Raw genomic sequence first — 20,497 nt, forward strand, 5'->3', positions numbered from 1 at the left:
ATGTGAGGGAGATTCCCAGACCTGAGCCATTCTTCTTAGGTGACAAATCTGAGGAACTGTCCCAGATTGAGGTGTCAGAGTAGGTTTTGGAACAAATTGTAAACTAAACAGTAATAAGTCACTAGGATCAGATGGTATTCACCCAAGAATTCTGAAGAAACTTAAAAGTGAAATTGCAGAACTACTAATTGTGGTTTGTAATCTATTATTTAAATCTGCTTCTGTACCAAATGACTGGAGCATAGTTAATGTGATGCCCATTTTAAAAAAATGTCTCCAGAAGCGATCCTAGCAATAACAGGCCGGTAAACCTGAATTCAGTACTGGGCAAACTGCTTGAAACTATGACAGAATTGTCAGACACACAGATGAAGATAATTTGTTTGGGAAGAGTCAACATGGTTTTTGTAAAGAGAAATCATGCCTCACCAATCTACAAGAATTCTTCGAGGGAGTCAACAAGCATGTGGACAAGGGAGATCCAGTGGATATAGTGTATTTGGATTTTCAGAAAGCCTTTGACAAGATCCCTCAACAAAGGCTCTTAAGGGGTAAAAGGAAAGGTCCTTTCATGGACCAATAACTGGTTAAAAGATAGGAAACAAAGGGTAGGAATAAACGGCACTTTTGTAGCTGGTGTTGCAAGGCTTTTACATGACAGATATGCTAAACATTTGTATGCCCCTTCATGCTTCGGCCACCATTCCAGAGGACATGCTTCTGTGCTGATGATGCTCCTTAAAAAAATAATGCATTAATTAAATTTGTGACTGAACTCCTTGGGGGAGAATTGTATGTTTCCTGTTCTGTTTTACCCGCATTCTGCCATATATTTCATGTTATAGCAGTCTCTGATGATGACCCAGAACATATTGTTCATTTTAAGAACATTTTCACTGCAGATTTGACAAAACACAAAGAAGGCACCGATAGGACATTTCTAAAAATTGCTAGAGCACTGGACCCAACGTTTAAGAATCTGAAGTGCTGTCCAAAATCCGAGAGGGACGAGGTGTGGAGCATGCTTTCAGGAGTCTTAAAAGATAAACACTCCAATGCAGAAACTACAGAATCCGAACCACCAAAAAAGAAAATCAACCTTCTGCTGGTGACATCTGACTCAAATAATGAAAATGAACATGCGTTGGTCTACTCTTCTTTGGATTGTTATGGAGCAGAACCCGTCATCAGCATGGACGTATGTCCTCTGGAATGGTAGTTGAAGCATGAAGGGACATATGAATCTTTAGAGCATCTTGCACGTAAATATTTTGCGACACTGGCTGCAACAGTGCCATGTGAATGCCTTTTCTCACTTTCAGGTGACACAAGTGTTTCAGGTAAACAAGAAGCGGGCAGCATTACCTTCTGCAAATTGTAACCAAACTTGTTTGTCTGAGCGATTGGCTGAAGTAGGACTGAGTGGACTTGGAGGCTCTAAAGTTTTTCATTGTTTTATTTTTGAATGCAGGTTTTTTTGGAACATAATTCTACATTTGTAAGTTCAGCTTTCATGATAAAGAGATTGCACTACAGTACTTGTATTAGGTGAATTGAAAAATACTATTTCTTTCATTTTTACAGTGCAAATATTTATAATAAAAACAAATATAAAGTGAGCACTGTACACTTTGAATTCTGTGTTGTAATTGAAATATATTTGAAAATGTAGAAAACATCCAAAAATATTTAAATAAATGGTATTCTATTATTGTTTAACAGCACAATTAATTGCCCAATTAATCATGATTACTTTTTTAAATCGCTTGACTGCCCTAGTAAAAACAGAAAATGAAAATGTAAGGTTAAATTTATCAGAACACATAAGGCAGTTTAAAAAAAAAAAAAAGATAGCGAAAGGAAGTGGTCAGACAATTTTTGTCAAAACAGAAAAAAATGCATCAGCATTCTGCTTCTCTGAAGATATCATCTTCTATGGGGCTTAGATCTATAGCACAATATTGGCAGAATAAGCATTTTTAAAAATACATTTGAAGGCAGCAGTAGCAGGGCATGTGTCTTTCACCCTTATGATTTTTGCATGCCACCTCTTGCCAAATTATTAGGCCAAGTCTACATTACAAAATTAGATCAATGTAAGCTGCCTGCCTATACCTAGTTGTGTATGTGTTTATTCTTAAATGCGTCTCCCACTGATGTAAACACCCATTATGCTGAGATAACACCACCTCTCCGAACTGTATAGAACCATGGTTGAAGCCACACAAGTGTAGACACTGCATTACTTCTGCCAAACCTAACAGTCCTCCAGCAGCTGTCCCACAATGCCTGTCACCGACCACTGTGGTCATATTTGTGTGCTGTGTCCATTTGAATCTATGTACCACTTAGGAATTCTAACTGTATTTTCAAAAGCTGTGTATAACTCTAAACTTCAGCATATATTCAAATCAACCATTTGCTGACAGCGACCATGTTATGTACCATACACCCTGTTTGGAAGCAGAAAATCGAAGAGGTTGTTAACACAAAATGACTTTACCCTGGCAATACAAAAGAGATGCTAAAAATATTGGCCAAGCTGAAGGAGATGGGTTTTTCTCCCCAGGTTGTCTGCAAAAATGGAGGGTGGAGCAGTCAAAATTTGCCAGCAGCAAAGCAGAAACAAAGATAGATGATTTTAGAAATGGCTTTTAAAATCTCAAATGCTGTGAGGTTTAGAAAACACAAAAGGACACATTTTCTGAATTAGAAGAAACCTTCCAACTTCCAGATCTGAACAAGCTAAGAGCTTGTTACAAGGGAAGAGAGTAAATCTGAAGGCTGAACAGGAGGAGATTATGGTCTGGGGCCTTTAAAAGAGTGATCCAGAACTAGTCGATTCTCAGAGTGGTGCTGATGCTAGAGGAAGGGCTTTTGTGTGCATGAACCTCTCTGTGCCTTCCCCCCACCCCAATAGATCTGTAAGTCTCTATGATTTCTCTAAGAATTAATGGTGTAAGTGTTTAAGAAGTTACTTTGCAAAGCCTCTGGGTTCCTAGCTGTATAGGGCACATGTCCCTGAAGGGGCAAAAAATAAACCAGAGCATCCATGAGGATAGTGCTCTGGGAAAGGGTGTGCTTAAGCTACTGAGGAGACTTTGGGCAGGGGAACAGGAGGATCAGCACTGGTCTTGGTGCCTACAGCAGCTGGACCACAAGAAAGAGGACCAGACTTCCAAGAGAGGACCAGACAAGGAAACTGAACCCTAGGAATGAATATGGGAGACAAGAAACAGAGGCAGTGCCTGGACAATGTCAGAATCGGCTGGTTTAGAAACACACAAAATCCCAAGTTTGAATCCAAACCTGGTCCCTCACTAAGTTTCCAGGAGGGGGGTCTTGATCAGGTCTGTGAAAAAATGGTTACCTAGCTTTTGTAACTGTTGTTCTTCGTGTTACTCATATCTATTTCAATTAGGTTTTTCTCCTAGCAGTACTTGTTGGGTCGGCTCAGGTGCCCCCTGGAATCGTGCCTCCAAACTCAAAGACTGATACCTCTACATCAAATAGGAAAGAGCTGTCTGGGGAGGACAAGCAATTGGAGCAATTTGATCCTCACAGAAAAGGAGCTTGGATTCACTAAGCCTACAGTTGGTTGGATATGCTATTCTCAGAAGTAAATAGAAATTTCAAACAGATCACTCACTACACTGACATAATTAATTCTACAGCTTTTATCTACAAGATAAAGTTCCATAAGGATGACGCTCCTAGAGTTTTGTATGATGAAATGAGGAGAATTTGTGTCTCCACTATAGAAGATGGTTGATATGAAAAGTTTTGAGCTGCTCTGTTCTGTTTCCTAAGCACAGCACTGAAAACATTGCTTTGCCTCCATTAACTGAAAATAGGGGAAGAACTAAAATAAAATTAACTGAATTGGTAAGAAATAGAGTGGCAATAGTAGTAAACATTAAGATGCATAAATTAACAATTAAATACATATTAAAAGGAACGAGGTAATTGTTTACAGTTTAATAGTGTGGTAATTTGGTATGTGTACAATGTTGGCACACAGCCAAAGAGAGTGAGCTAGAAGTTTCAGTTTAGCCTATGGCTAGTATGTTGGCAGGCAGACAAGTGTAGACAGGGGCCAAGTAAAGGTCATTCCAACACTGCAAGGAGGGATCAGTCAGGCATGCAGAAGCCAAAACTAGGTGAGGGTCACCAGACTATTATAGTAAACAGACCATAATACTAAGACTTGTTATGCAACAGCTTTAATTGACAGCCAAATTTAGCAGTTGTAATTGGACTATAAGTATGGACCAATCAGAAAGAGTCTAAAGATGATTGGAGGATAGAGTATGCTAATGTCAGGATTGGGAAACAAGCCAATCTGAAAGGGTCTAGTGGCTGGTAAAACTCAATAAAAGACAGGCAGTCAGCAGGCGAAAGTCAGTCAAGATAGGGAGATATCGGAAGATCAGATCAGAAGAAAGAAACCTAAAACAGTGAATAGCAAAGACGACGACCTCAAAGGAGAAGCTGTAGCCACAGCAGTTGCAGTACCAGTGACAGAAAAGGCGGCGGCGGCTTAGGGCTTGTCTATATTACCCGCTGGATCGACGGGCAGTGATCAATCCAGCGGGGGTCGATTTATTGAGTCTAGTCTAGTGAGGACTCGCTTACAGACACCCCCCCAACCTGAAGAAAATACTCACCAGCGACTACACACCACACAACAAAAACACTAACCCAGGAACCAAACTCTGCAACAAACCCCGGTGCCAACTCTGTCCGCATATCTATTGAAGAGACACCATCATAGGACCAAACCACATCAGCCACACCATCATGGGCTTGTTCACCTGCACATCTACCAATGTGATATATGCCATCATGTGCCAGCAATGCTCCTCTGCCATGTACATTGGCCAAACCGGACACTCTCTACGCAAAAGAATAAATGGACACAAATCTGACATCAGGAATTATGACATTCAAAAACCAATAGGAGAACACTTCTATCTCCCTGGACACTCAATACAGACTTAAAAGTGGAAATTCTTCAACAAAAAAACTTCAAAAACAGACTCCAATGTGAAACTTCAGAACCAGAATTAATTTGCAAACTGGACACCATCAAATTAGGCCTGAATAAAGACTGGGAGTGGATGGGTCATTACAAAAACTAATTCCCCCTACTTTTACTCACACCTTCTTGTCAACTGTTTGAAATGGGCCACCCTCATTATCACTACAAAAGTGATTTTTCCGTCCTTGGTATTTTACGGTTAATTGAATTGTCTCGTTAGCACTGACCCCTCCCCCCCCCAACTTGGTAAGGCAGCTCACATCTTTTCATGTACTGTGTATATATACCTGCTACTGTATTTTCCACTCCATGCATCTGATGAAGTGGGTTTTAGCCCACAAAAGCTTATGCCCAAATAAATTTGTTAGTCTCTATGGTGCCACAAGGACTCCTTGTTGTTTTTGCTGACACAGGCTAACACTGCTACCACTCTGAAACCTGTATATGTTTATGGTTCAGGTACTTTTAACCTGTACCCAAGGAGAGTGCAAAGAGATTTATGTTTATGCTTTGATGTTTGTTTAGATTAATTATATCAGGAAAGGCTGATTATACTAAATTAAAGAAAAATACTTTGTTGCAGAAGAATACTGCCTGGGTGTCAAACAATTATATCCAAGGTCTGCATCAATGTCCTTCCTCCCAGGGTAGCAAGTCTAAGCTGTACTGGGAAGTTTTTCCTAAAAGTGTTTCCTGCAAAACCCTGGCAATTTCTCTTGCCGGGCCCACGTTCACATTACAAAAACAGATAAATGAGTCAACAGAAGGGAACCTCTGGTAAACCCAGGAAGGGATAATAGGTGAGCTATTGTGGGTGAACCCTGGGTCTTTATTTGGGGGTAACAGTGGTGACCCAAATGACTGTGCCTACCTCATGAAGTTGTATATTGAGAAGTTGCCCTGCTCTGTTTGGAGCAGACTAGAGCTTTTGGTGGATCCTGGGGTAACACCAATAAGACATCATAGCCATGCATCAGATCATAGGAGACCCCTTCGGTGTGGGAGGTGCTAAAATGTTAAATGATCCACAGGGTAAAGTCTACACTTGGAAATCTGAAGGGAATAGTTTAGAAATAGAAGATAGAGAATTACCCTGATTAAAGAACCTTCTCTTTCCTCCACAGAGAGAGAGGAGCCAGGCAGTTACAACCTAACACCTGAAGTGGCAGGAAATGTGGCTGAAAAAAGAAAAACTCCAGCTGAGATAAACCTTCTAGGTGTTGGCTAGAGGAGTCAGAATCCTGAAGCAAGCAGATTTCAAAAACTGTACATAGACCAGATCAGTTATTGTTTCTGATGACTCACCAAGCCACCCATCATGCGATGATGCCACTAGACTAGGATGTCCTCAGGACAAGTCTTCCTGCATTGGAATCTGTCCCCAAAATAGTTGACTAATGATGGGATCCAATCCCACACCAGGACTGAGCTTGACTTTCAGCCATGGTGAAGAAGAGTCTCTTGGAAAGGGGTTGGAATCCACAACCATTCAAAATGACCAGTCGCATAGCAGGCAGAATTTTATTTTGTTTTGGTGGATCAACTAGTTCTAAATACAGGGTGAGTTTTCTTAGGGGAAGTTCTCCCTCATGAATCTTTGCAATGGCTGTATTTTAAAGTTAGGATAGAAGGCACTGTGATGTGTCTAGCTCTCCTAGCTGGGGGCAGAAGCGACTTATGATAGAAAGAGTGTTTGGCCAGATTAACCAGTCAACACTACAGCCAGCAGGCAGAATGTTTCTCCCACAACACAGTATAGCCAAGTTAATCAATTATACCCAAGACAGGGTGAGTACTGTGGATATCTGTGGATGAATCTATCTCTGGGGACACAGTGTAGTCCGCCCTGTGTATGTCACCTCATATGAGGTTGAAGTCTGGTTAATTAGGAATAATTTACTAATGAATTTCAGTCCTCTAATTAGTTGCCATAGTTATACATTGTGGGCACAGGTTTCTAAGCCTAATCCTTACAAGTTAACTACTGAGAAAAAGGCAAAGCAACTGTAGATTGTCACCCAACATCCCAACCAGTGCTGAAGGTGATTGTGAGGTCCCCAAAAGAGGCCTGGTAAAGGCAGGCAGGTGTAGAAATTGGAAACAATTTGGTAGGTAGCCAAAGCTCAGAAAGCAACAGCAAAGAGATAAAGGAGTTAAAATGTGAGTCTGCAGAAATGCTGCAGCCTGTGGACACAGAAAGAGGAAGAGTTTTGTTTTGTTTTTGTTGTTTTAAACAGGCAGACTTTGAATCTTCACAGCAGTCTTCTGTCATTTGTAATACTCAACTATGATCTTAAATGTAGTGGGGCTTATGTGCGTGATATCTCTCTAAAAGGAAAAGGCAAAATTTTTCCGAGTATGTGCTGGAAGGCTTATGGGTGGAAGAGGCATTTATGAACTTGACCTTTGAGAAAACTCTTGTTAGGATGGATTGGTTTAAAAGGTTAGTCGAGGTCCATAAACAAACAGTGATCGTCCTCAAGAAAAAAGTATTCTGCACAGTGCAATAACAGAAAGGGCCTCTGAAGAATCAGGGTATATATGCATTAAATATTCAGGCTGTCAATGGGAAGTTATTGCATTATAAGGTGCATTGGATTACAAGGAATAGCCAGCAAGGTTTTGTCAAGAAAAAATCATGACAAACCCAATTTCTGTTATAGACAGGATTACTGCCCTAGTGGATAGAAGGAAGGAGTAGACATGACATACCTTGATTTTAGTAAGGCTTTTGACTCAGTCCCACGTGACATTCTCATAAGCAAACTAGGGAAATGTGGTCGAGATGAAATTACTATAAGGTGGGTGCACAACTGATTAAAAGATTGTATTCAAAGTGTAGTTTTCAATGGTTCATTGTCAAACTGGGATGACAAATCTAATGGGGTCCAACAGGCAGCAGTCTAGGGTCAAATACTATTCAATATTTTCTTCAATAATGACTTGGCCAATGGAGTGCAGAGTATGCTTATAAAATTTGCAGATGACACCAAGCTTGGAGACGTTGCAAGCACTTTGAAGGACAAGATTAGATTCAAAATGACCTTGACAAATTGGAGAATGAGTTTGAGTTCAACAAGATGAAATTCAATAAAGACAAATGCAAAGTACCACACTAATGCAGGAAAAAGAAAATCAAATGCACCATTACAAAATGCGGAACAGGGGAGGTGGTAGTACTGCTGGTAAGGATCTGGGGATAATGGAGGATCATACATTGAATGAGTCAACAATGTGATGCGGCTGTGAAAAAGGATGATATTCTGGGGTGTATTAACAGGAGTGTCCTATGTAAAACACAGGAGGAAATTAGTCCTGCTCTTCTTGGTACTGGTGAGGCCTCAGCTGGAATACTGTGCCCAATTCTGGGCATCACACTTTAGGAAAGACGTGGATAAATTGCAGAGAGTTGACAGAAGAGCAACAAAAATGATAAAAGGTTTAGAAAACCTGATCTATGAGGAAAGGTTAAAAAAACTGGGTATGATTAGTCTTGAGAAAGACTGAGGGGGGGGGCCTTATAACAGTCTTCAAATGTTATAAGGGCTGTTATAAAGCAGACAATGATCAATCATTTTCCATGTCCACTGAAGGTAGGACAAGAAGTAAATTGACTTAATCTACAGCAAGGGAGATTTAGGTTAGATATTAAGAAAACCTTTCTAACCATAAGGGTAGTTAAGCACTGAAATAGGCTACTATGGGAGGCTGTGGAATCCCCATCATTGGAGATATTTGACAAGTGGTTGGACAAACACCTGTCCAGGATAGTCTCGGTTTACTTAATCCTGCCTCAGCACAGGTGGCTAGATTTGTTGACTGTTCAAGGTCCCTTCCAACCCTACATTTCTATGATTATGCACAGGTAGTGAAAAATTAGGAACTAGCTGTGCACATAGGAGCATAAGGAGGTTATGTGGATTTGATTCATGGTGTTTTGTGGTCACAAAATAGGCATGGTTCATACCCCCTTTCTAGTGACCCTAGACAAATGTGCTCAGAAAAGAGTATTCCATAAGTTTGTCAGGTAGTCTCTGAAATGGATGCCCTAAATCTCTGCTGGGAGCCGTGGTGGGGGACTATGTGCCCTATCATTAGGAAAGGGCAGAATTTTCAAGGTAAACAAGCCTTTTTCAACTCCTGCAGAGAATTTGTAGCCACTGGATTTAGATCTTGTGGAAAGAACCCTGTCACCTCCTAGTGACTAATCCCATGCAGAGTGCAGTCAGGTTTCCTTCTCAAAGTGAAGTTTGTTATTTGGTTGTTGAAAGATTCTATTGCTTTGAGCTTAGGATTCCTATAATTGGAGCAATGTCAGAGGAAATACTACAAGAAAGTAGCCCTGCCAAACTGATTCAGACTTCTCCAGTGATGATTGCCTTGGAGCCAATCTGGGAAAATCACTGTTACAAGGTGATCCAGAATGAGTTGGTTGAGGCTGTGATTGCAGAGCCCTTGGCCATTATCTTTGAAAACTCGTGGCGAACGGGGGAAGTCCCGGATGACTGGAAAAAGGCTAATGTAGTGCCCATCTTTAAAAAAGGGAAGAAGGAGGATCCTGGGAACTACAGGCCGGTCAGCCTCACCTCAGTCCCTGGAAAAATCATGGAGCAGGTCCTCAAAGAATCAATCCTGAAGCACTTAGAGGAGAGGAAAGTGATCAGGAACAGTCAGCATGGATTCACCAAGGGAAGGTCATGCCTGACTAATCTAATCGCCTTTTATGATGAGATTACTGGTTCTGTGGATGAAGGGAAAGCAGTGGATGTATTGTTTCTTGACTTTAGCAAAGCTTTTGACACGGTCTCCCACAGCATTCTTGTCAGCAAGTTAAGGAAGTATGGGCTGGATGAATGCACTATAAGGTGGGTAGAAAGCTGGCTAGATTGTCGGGCTCAACGGGTAGTGATCAATTGCTCCATGTCTAGTTGGCAGCCGGTGTCAAGTGGAGTGCCCCAGGGGTCGGTCCTGGGGCCCGTTTTGTTCAATATCTTCATAAATGATCTGGAGGATGGTGTGGATTGCACTCTCAGCAAGTTTGCGGATGATACTAAACTGGGAGGAGTGGTAGATACGCTGGAGGGGAGGGATAGGATACAGAAGGACCTAGACAAATTGGAGGATTGGGCCAAAAGAAATCTAATGAGGTTCAATAAGGATAAATGCAGGGTCCTGCACTTAGGATGGAAGAATCCAATGCACCGCTACAGACTAGGGACCGAATGGCTCGGCAGCAGTTCTGCGGAAAAGGACCTAGGGGTGACAGTGGACGAGAAGCTGGATATGAGTCAGCAGTGTGCCCTTGTTGCCAAGAAGGCCAATGGCATTTTGGGTTGTATAAGTAGGGGCATAGCGAGCAGATCGAGGGACGTGATCGTTCCCCTCTATTCGACACTGGTGAGGCCTCATCTGGAGTACTGTGTCCAGTTTTGGGCCCCACACTACAGGAAGGATGTGGATAAATTGGAAAGAGTACAACGAAGGGCAACAAAAATGATTAGGGGTCTAGAGCACATGACTTATGAGGAGAGGCTGAGGGAGCTGGGATTGTTTAGTCTGCAGAAGAGAAGAATGAGGGGGGATTTGATAGCTGCTTTCAACTACCTGAAAGGGGGTTTCAAAGAGGATGGCTCTAGACTGTTCTCAATGGTAGCAGATGACAGAACGAGGAGTAATGGTCTCAAGTTGCAATGGGGGAGGTTTAGATTGGATATTAGGAAAAACTTTTTCACTAAGAGGGTGGTGAAACACTGGAATGCGTTACCTAGGGAGGTGGTAGAATCTCCTTCCTTAGAGGTTTTTAAGGTCAGGCTTGACAAAGCCCTGGCTGGGATGATTTAACTGGGACTTGGTCCTGCTTTGAGCAGGGGGTTGGACTAGATGACCTTCTGGGGTCCCTTCCAACCCTGATATTCTATGATTCTATGACCAGCTGGTTCTCTCAGGAAACCAGATAGATCCTGAGAAAACCGCTTCCCCCCCCCCCGAAATTCTTGAAAGCCAAGTAGAATTTAAAGAATCTGAGGTCCTCCTGGAATCTGAGGAACAGATAAAGCAACAGATCCAGTTAACAGATGCCACAAATAGGATAAAAAATCCCACTATATAATCTAAATCCAGCCTTTCGTAAAAATAAAGATTTTTGACACTTTCAAACAACATGCACTTCCCATGGATTACACACTTTAAACATTGTTAGAAAGCAAGGACGTTGACAATGCTGGAGGGTGTATGTACAAATATTTGAACCCTTTTCCAGGGATGTAGTACTTCTTTTCTGCCTTCCTTAGCTGCTGGGGCCATTTGGGAAATGAGGGCTGTAGGAGAAGCCAGGGTCCCTTGCCATTCCTGGAAGTTGGAGTCGGATCCTTGGCCAGGCTGGGGGCTCAGACTGCAGTGGTATTCCCATGAAGCCCTGGAGTGGGCACATGGCCTGCCATAGGTCCTTTGATTGAAGCCCCTTTGCCCTGTGGTGCCAGGGGGCTCTTCTTCTTTTGCCGCTTCTTAGGCACCAGCGATGGGGAACAGTGCCGGGCAGACCCCGGTGCTGGCAGTGCACTCTGTACCGATGCCGAGGTGCTCAGCATGGGTCAGAGTGGGATGGCTCCGACGCAGGACAAAGCACAGCCTCCATGAGTAGGGCCCTCCAGCAGATATCCCATTCCTTTTGGGTTCTAGGGCAAAAGTTTTTACAGATTCTGCACTTGTCCTTTTCATGGGACTCCCCTAAGCACTTTAAACAGATATCGTGGGAGGTCACTAATAGGCATCGGCCTGTTTCATGACGAGCATGGTTTGAAGCCTGAAGAACTGGCATGCCCCACTCCGGGGTGAAGTCCCAGACGGGACTCTAACTTCCAAACTAACCTAACACTTAACTTGATGAACTAAGTACCTACAAACTATATACAAAGAAGATAGACAATGGGCTGTAAAGAAACACTAATGCTCTTGCAGTACAAGATGAGGCACTTTGACCAACCGTCATGGGAGGTAGGAAGGAACTGAGAGGGCATAGGGTTGGCGGCACCTAATATACCAGTGCATGAGTGCGGCACTCAAGGGAACGCCATAGCCAACCCGGTGGATACCGCTAAGGCAAAAATCTCCGACGACTGTGCATGTGGGCACGCATGCACCTAGAATGGAATCAACATGAGCAAGGACTGGAAGAACTTCGGTTGGCTTAAAAGTTTACCAACCAACGATACTGATGGTTGATACTGGAAACATGCCTATAAAGTGGATGCTTACAAAACGTTCATGAGTATAATGTTCTTCTGGTGTTAGCAATACTACAAGCTTTAATTAAGGTTATTTTACATAGAAAATATGTTTAAGCAATGTTTTTTATTTAAGAATTACTCACTTGCCTAGGAAAAGCTAAAGGCGGCTTTAATTTAATTTAATAGAATAGAGTAATGGTGTAGTCTTTTTTTTGTATACAATGAAATTGTTCTGCAGCATTAGTCAGTAGTTCCTCTTTTGAAATGGATATGGTCCAAAGTCTATCTCCCTATCAAAAGGGGAGAGGGGAGGAGAGATGTAAGAAGAAAGGCCCCAAAGTTATGAGTTATTACTATTTAATAATTGTCCAGTCATCAAGGCTGTTTAAAAAAGATAGGACAGAGGGCTGAGAGAGAAAACTCAAGATCTAATGGTAAGATTTCTTCAGAGTGTCTGAGGAAACGGAGTCTCTGGAGCTTTTCACATGAGTGTAATTTGGTACAGCCGAATAAAGTTCCCGTTCTTCCCCCCTTCCCTCGTCTGTGAATGAATTAATTAAAAAAATTGATATCAAACATGAAGTTATTATATGATGTGCCAGATACAGTCATGAAAAACAGGGAGCTTGATGAAATCTAATATTATGATTAAAAGAAGTTGTATGTATAAAAAGGAAGTCAACTACAAGCAATACAGCTTTGCGCAAAATACTGTAATCTTTAATGACAGGTTTAACCTCATGGACAATCCTGTTAAAAAAAATAAAAAGAGATTGCATTCATATTGATTTATGAATGTGATCAACGGCTTGATGTCTAGTTGGCAGCTGGTATCAGAGTGCCCCAAGGGTCGGTCCTGGGGCCGGTTTTGTTCAACATCTTTAATTAATGATCTGGATGATGGGATTAATTGTACCCTCAGCAAGTTCTCAGATGACACTAAAATGCGGGGAGAGGTGGATACACTAGAAGGTAGGGTCCAGAGTGACCTATACAAATTGGAGGATTGGGCCAAAAGAAATCTGATGAGGTTCAACAAGGACAAGTACAGAGTTCTACACTTAGGAAGGAAGAATCCCATGCACCGCTATAGGCTGGGGACAGATTGGCTAAGCAGCAGTTCTGCAGAAAAGGACCTGGGGATTACAGGGGATGAGAAGCTGGATACGAGTCAGCAGTGTGCCCTTGTTGCCAAGAAGGCCAATGGCATATTTGGCTGTATTAGAAGGAGCATTGCCAGCAGACTGAGGGAAATGATTATTTCCTTCTATTCAGCACTGGTGAGGCTACACCTGGAGTACTGCATCCAGTTTTGGTCCCCCCACTACAGAAGGGATGTGGACAAATTGGAGAGTCCAGCGGAAGGCAACGAAAATGATTAGGGGGGTGGGGCACATGACTTACAAGGAGAGGCTCAGGGAACTGGGGTTATTTAGTCTGCAGAAGAGAAGAGTGAGGGGGGATTTGATAGCAGCCTTCAATTATCTGAAGGAGGGTTCCAAAGAGGATGGAGCTAGGCTGTTTTCAGTGGTGGCAGATGACAGAACAAGAAGCAATGGTCTCAAGTTGCTGTTGGGGAGGTCTAGGTTGGATATTCGGAAACACTATTTCACGAGTAGGGTGGTGAAGCACTGGAATGGGTTACCTAAGGAGGTGGTGGAATCTCCATCCTTAGAGATTTTTAAGGTCTGGCTTGACAAAGCCTTGACTGGGATTGTTTACTTGGTGTTGGTCCTGCTTTAAGCAGGGGACTGGACTAGATGACCTCCTGAGGTCTCTTCCAAGCCTAATATTCTATGATTCTAATTTAGTGACAAGTAAAGTAAACCATGTTTATGCTATCAAGTTATTGAAATACACCAGGGCTAAAAAAAGGTAGTAAATAAAGGAACTGAAACCAAGTAATGTGTTTATAAGGACATTTGATCACAGAGTGGAATAATTAGAAATGTAATTGTTGTATTAATAATGCACAGACTCAGCTCAGTACAAATGTCCCACCATTGTAGTTAAAACAAGAAGATTTATACAGCTGTTCCAGCCTGCTCGAGACTAACACGTCTTAAAGCAACTTAGCATTGTATAATGGACTGTTAAAACAAGTTTAAAAGGAATCAAAGAACATGGAGGGACCTTGTATACATTATACTAACTTTAAACTGGACATTTCAAAAGTGAGCAAGGTGCTGATGGAGAAACTGCAACATGAGCAAGCAAAACTGCAAAGTTGGCCAAGGAATGCATTAAAAAAAGGGGCTCATGGAGATAAGTTGCAGACTGGAGCAAACCAGACGGTGTTTGAGATATTTCCCAAGATGACTGTACCAACAGTTACAGCCTAACTTGTTTCAGAGTAGCAGCCGTGTTAGTCTGTATTCGCAAAAAGAAAAGGAGTACTTGTGGCACCTTAGAGACTAACAAATTTATTAGAGCATAAGCTTTCGTGAGCTACAGCTCACTTCATCGGATACATCCGATGAAGTGAGCTGTAGCTCACGAAAGCTTATGCTCTAATAAATTTGTTAGTCTCTAAGGTGCCACAAGTACTCCTTTTCTTTTAGCCTAACTTGTCTTACACAAGCTGGTGCAACAAGATGTGTTGTACTATATTGAATACATCTTCATCAGCTTCTGCATAAACTGATTTTACTCCAGTCAGTCATAATCCTACCTGTATATACTAATGGTACACAATCTACTTATGGACCTGGTTGTGTGCAACCATGGTAAAATTAAATGATCGCATAGTATGGGCACACAATATTCCATTTTGCAAAATTCTACAGGTTTGAGAGTTTGTCCCTACAGTAAAAATGAGAGTTAAGTAACGAGGTTTTTCTATTAAGGTCAATGAAAAGGTCTTGCCATTTATGGTTCAGGCGATAAAGAACCATATTAAGCTGTGGGGTATGCAGTTGCAATTTCCAATATTGCACGACACAGAATCTTTCATATTTGTTTATAATATTGCACAAAATGAATACAAACCCTATGCTTGCTAAATGTGTACCTACCAGGATTTATCACATAATTTGTCAAAGAATTTGTCTGATGAATTCTGCAATATTTTCAAGCTTTTTTCCATTAGTCATCCATCTCTAGCATCTATCCATGTATGTATGACAATGCCACAACAAATGCATGTACATATACAACAAGCAACATAACTTTACTACCTCAGATATGCACTTTCCTGAAGAATGCAACAAGAATGCTACACAATTTGTCTGAATACCAAACTGTGTAACAGTCCCATATCAAGAAATCATACATCTACTTGTGTTCTAACTTGCAAATTTACCTGCATACTTTATCCACAAATTTACCTGTAAGTACCCATTTAAAAACCACAAATTGCTGTTCACTAAACTGTGATCTAAAAATATTTGCTCATTTAAATAGTTAATTGTGCATTTTTATAAAACTAACCCAGTATACAGTTTATTAAAAAGTTCAACACAATAATTTAATATTTTAAAGATTATTGTTAATGAATTAAATATCTGAAATATACATCCATAACAAAGTCATAACCTACTAACCTTCCACAAATATAGAATTAGAAGGACTTAATTATTTAAACCCTGGTAAAATATCAAGTATTTATTTAAAATCTTCTTTACAAATCCATATAAGCTCTATTATAAGAACAGTTTGTTCAGTAGGCCTTTTTCCTAGCATATACATGAATGAATTTAATATTCTAAGTCTGACTTTTGACATTCCTAATTAAACAAACAAATCATTTTAATAAATGATTGTAATTGCTATTAAACTAATATACACAAAATGAGCAGCAAACTAGCATAATCCAATATATAAGTGGAATATTTATAATTATAGACTTTGTCAATAATAAAGTGCACCAACTGTGCACATATCTTGCAAGAGAAACAAGAATGCTAATCAGTTCATTAGAGGCTTCTAGGTTGTGATATTTAGTGACAGGATGTAATAGCTGGCTTGTCCATGGAGCATTATTGTACTCAGGATGAAAAATTGTTTCCAAAGAGCACCATCCTTCCTGTTTCAGATTTCCTGCTGGCTGCTTTTTATGAGCAGCATACCTTTCAAGACATCAGCATCATTCAACTTCCTCTGTTATAGAAAGAAAAGTAAAGATAGGTCCAAAGATAGGTTCATCATGCTGTGTAGAATTATCTAACCTTTACATCAAGCCTCCTTTGATTTAGTAATTTATTTTAGGTCCTGTTTTCCTGAAAGTGAGCTTCTTTAATTAGTGTGCTCACAGGCATTACCAGAAACCATACGCAAGTCTACTGTTCCTAAATTACTGCCTACTGTCTACAGTGAGAGTTAATAGGTGAGGCTAACTACTTCAGTTAATAGTATTTACTGATCAAAATAACAGTTAAAATGTCACATTTGGATATTCTAATATGGGAAAATAATTGGGAAAAATGATCATGACATGTTCTGTACCAACAAACTTATTCTAAAGTCAAACAAAATTAAAACAGCCCAAAATATACATGACTTAAGGGAATCAAAGAATATGCTACTCTTATTACAATATGCTATTTTAATTGCCTCTCAGAGTAGTAAAAATCACATTGGTGACTAAATGATTAGTGGTCTCAAGGATAATGCTTTTTAATATATTGACTTATCAAATATTCATAATCTAACACAAATGTATCAAAATATATTAAAATAAATCCTTTATAATAATCAATATTAATCCACCAAAATTCTACTTCATCACATGCTTGTCTATTCTCAGGAGCTCAGCACCATAATAATGGGAGCTATATAAAATCCTGTTTAGTATTCTATGCCATTTAAAATTTGCTAGGAAAAGGTTTTACAAATAAAAATCCTCCTGCATTTCCCTGTTTGCTCAATAATTCTCACATTCTGATTGCTTGTTTTCCTCTTGCCACATTGTATATGTCATATATTCCCTATCCACCACAAGTATCTAACACCAAACGCATTTGTTGCATAAAGCCAGCACCTCCAACAAAACATTTCTGTACATTAACTTTTCACTTAAAATTATTCTCACTCTTGTCACTGTCGGGGAAACTCTTCTGAATGGAAATGGAAGCAGCTTTATCCCTTGAGTCTTCAGACACCGAAACAGTGGCTCTGTGAAGGTGTGAACTATGCCACTTATCTCCATGGTTAACTCCAAAGCATAAATGATGTTATAATTGTCAACAACAGTTAACTCTTTCAGTGTTTATCACTTTAAATGAAACTTCCAACTAATGTGAGTTTTTTAGACAGAAACAAATGCTTCCCATCCTCTATCAGTTTAAAGTGAATGGCTGAACAGAGGAGCCTTGCATGCTGTCTTTCTTGCCCTTGAACCTCTGAATGAACTCTTGCAAAATGGAGTGATGAAAAAATGGTTACCTACCTTTTCGTAACTGTTGTTCTTCGAGATGTGTTGCTTATGTCCATTCCATTCTAGGTGTGTGTACACAGTCAGAGATTTTTGCCTTAGCAGTATCTGTAGGGTCGGCTGTGGGTGAAGGAGGATATAACATTAAAGAGGTCGTCAGACTCTTCCGCTAGCTTCTCGACCTCCAAGTTCAGGTTGGCAGCTACCCTTTTGAGCAGGGCCTGGTGCTCCATGAAGTTGTCGGGGGAAGGAGGGGGGCGCAGGTCGTTTACGCGGGGCCCACCACCACTTCATCTGATGACGACGAACATGACTGCATGGCAGGGAAGGAACTGCTTCCCCTTGCTCATTTGGGGATGGATCCTTGGGCGTGGGGGTCCACTGTGTTGCCCCTGCATTGGATTCAGCACCGTGCTCTGACTCGGGTGCCAGCTGCAGCTTGTCAAATGCAGCCTGGGAGGAACGGTGCGAGTATGGGACTGGCATAACAGGTATACCCCACAGGTTCCAGAACTGTCACTGAGCGAGTTATTGCGCCTGTCTCCACGCTGCCGCCACAGGAGCCACACCAGTCTTGCGGGCTGATGGCAATTCGCCTTTTATAGGCAAGGGGCTGAACTCTCCTTCAGGCTCAGACCACTGTCTTTCTGGTGACCAAGACGGTGCCATAGATGCCCGAGTCTGTAAACTGACCCCATCGGCGACCAGTGCTGCGACCAGGAACAATCCTGCACCGGGAAAGGAGAGGGGGAGCTAAGGGAGGGCGACTGCCTAAGCAATGGTGATCTGTGCCGTAGTGAACTCTGGTGGGAGGCCCGACAGTGCTATTGGTACGAGGATCAATGTCACAACTCAGGTGTCCCATGCTTTGCAAGCGGAGACATTGGCGTCAGGGACCTGTGTCTTCTAATCGGGGTCTGAGGCTGCGGTGCCAGGGTCCGAGGCTGTGGTGATGGGGACCAGCCCCTGCAGTCCGGGAATGCGGGATATTCTGCTGCTTTAGGGGGCAGTCCCATAACCAGCTTGCCCGTACATGCCGGGGCCTTGGCTGGGTCCGTCGCCTGGCTTGGCATCTGCGGTGCCAATCGGCCTACTTGCTCTTTGGCCACCACGCCCTCTTGAGGCACAGATGACCCTACTAAGGGCTGAGACTTAGGAATTGGCTGGATTAGAGGGTCCAACTGCAGCGGTACACCTGAGCAGCTCCGAGGCGGGCATGTTGTCCAAAGCCCCCTTTTCCTGCAGTGTCAGCTGCACAATGAACATGGCTTAAAGACTGGGGAACAGGGCATGCCCCACTCTGAAGCGAAGTCCTAGCCAGGATTCTAACTCCTAAACAAGTACTCTAACACTTAACTTAAAGATCTAACTAAGTACCTATCAACTAACAACAAAGGAAACAGAACAATTGACTGTAAGAACCGCTAACACTCTTGCAAGACAAGACACTCCGATCAACCATCATGGGCGGTAAGAAGGAACTGAGAAAGCACAGGGTCGGCAGCACCTAATATACCAACACATGAGTGTGGCACTCAAGAGGGTGCTACAGCCAACCCTATAGATGCCACTAAGGCAAAAATCTCCGACATCTGCACATGGGCACGTGCACACATAGAAAGAATCGACATGCGCAAAGACTTGAAGAAAAATGACTTTCTGCACAGTTCCCTTGATACTACTTAGCGTGGGGGAGAGGACCGGAAGATGTAAGGCTTCACTAGGATTACCTACCTCCAACTCAGAAGAGGAAATTAGGAGTGCAAAAGGTGTTTCTCCTGAATTTTTGCACTTTGATTGCAAGGGGTTGCTTTTGTGATTGAAAGTAATTGTCTCTTTCTTTTCCTTCCTCCTCCTGCTTTTTTTGCCAGCTGTTTCCCTTATGGCACTTGGGAGGGAGGCAAAGAGAGCAGCTACAGAGATAAGATGATATAACAGAACATGGACATCAGCAGGTAGGAAAAAATGGATCCGCTACTAGAGCCAACTTTTCCCCCAAGGGGAAGAGAAAGAATCAGAGCCATTACTTTTAAATAAAAAACATGAAAAAAAGAGTTTTGTCAAAAATAAATGAGGCAGAAGCTGTTTTCATGGATGAGTTTCATAAGCTGAGACTATCAACAAACTTGAAAAGCTTTGCAGGCCACCTATACAAAAGTGGACAGAATCCCAGTGGTAATATACAACTTGAAGGGAACAAAAACACATCTAACTGGAATGGTCCTCTCCTATTTCTATGTTCTATATTCAAGGTGAAATAAAACATGGCTTACTACTCTCCTTATAAAATTAGTTAACACTCTTATTGTAATACATTCACCTTTTCACTAAGTAAAAGTTTTCTATGTTTTTATGTACAAAATTCAGAATCATTGCCATTAGGCAATGTTGTTTTCATATTATGCATTACAGGTCACTTTATTGTTCTGTATACTTAGTCTTTGAGGAAAGGAGAGTTAATGTTTTCAAATATGAATTCTGCAAACTAGACAAAGGTTCTGCAAATAAATTCAAAGTGTTAAGTAAATGTTAGACAAGCCCTCATAAGATTTTTAACTGTCAAAAGGATATAGACATCTTTGTCACAAACTTGTCATGGATATCATCGGGAGGGGGAAAGATCTTCAAATCCTTCTCAAGCTGTTGAAGCTGCCTTTCCATCTGCCTCAGGTTCTTCTCCAAGTTTTCTGCTGAGACTAAAATATAATATATTCATTCGCTCAACATCTCAAAAAAGAAAAACTGGTAAGAAATGCCTATTTGTAAAAGATTTTTGTGATAACAATAGCGCACATTAATTCTGAAATGGAATTGTATCAGATAATCACAGGGCAGGGATACTAGTTCATTGTGCAATAT

General features: G+C 41.4%; 1 protein-coding gene across 3 annotated transcripts in view; it reads right to left on the reverse strand.

Annotated features, from left to right (window-relative positions):
* Nucleotides 1-20,497, reverse strand: part of DIAPH3 (diaphanous related formin 3) — a 504,954-nt gene that overhangs the window by 157,161 nt on the left and 327,296 nt on the right. For all 3 annotated transcript variants that reach the window (XM_043504572.1, XM_038385982.2, XM_043504573.1), the window contains one exon: nt 20,210-20,334. In XM_043504572.1, the coding sequence (XP_043360507.1) occupies nt 20,210-20,334 (125 nt within the window). The remainder of the gene's footprint in view (nt 1-20,209; nt 20,335-20,497) is intronic.

The sequence above is a fragment of the Dermochelys coriacea genome, chromosome 1 (assembly GCF_009764565.3).
Source record: "Dermochelys coriacea isolate rDerCor1 chromosome 1, rDerCor1.pri.v4, whole genome shotgun sequence".
Classification (NCBI taxonomy): domain Eukaryota; kingdom Metazoa; phylum Chordata; order Testudines; family Dermochelyidae; genus Dermochelys; species Dermochelys coriacea.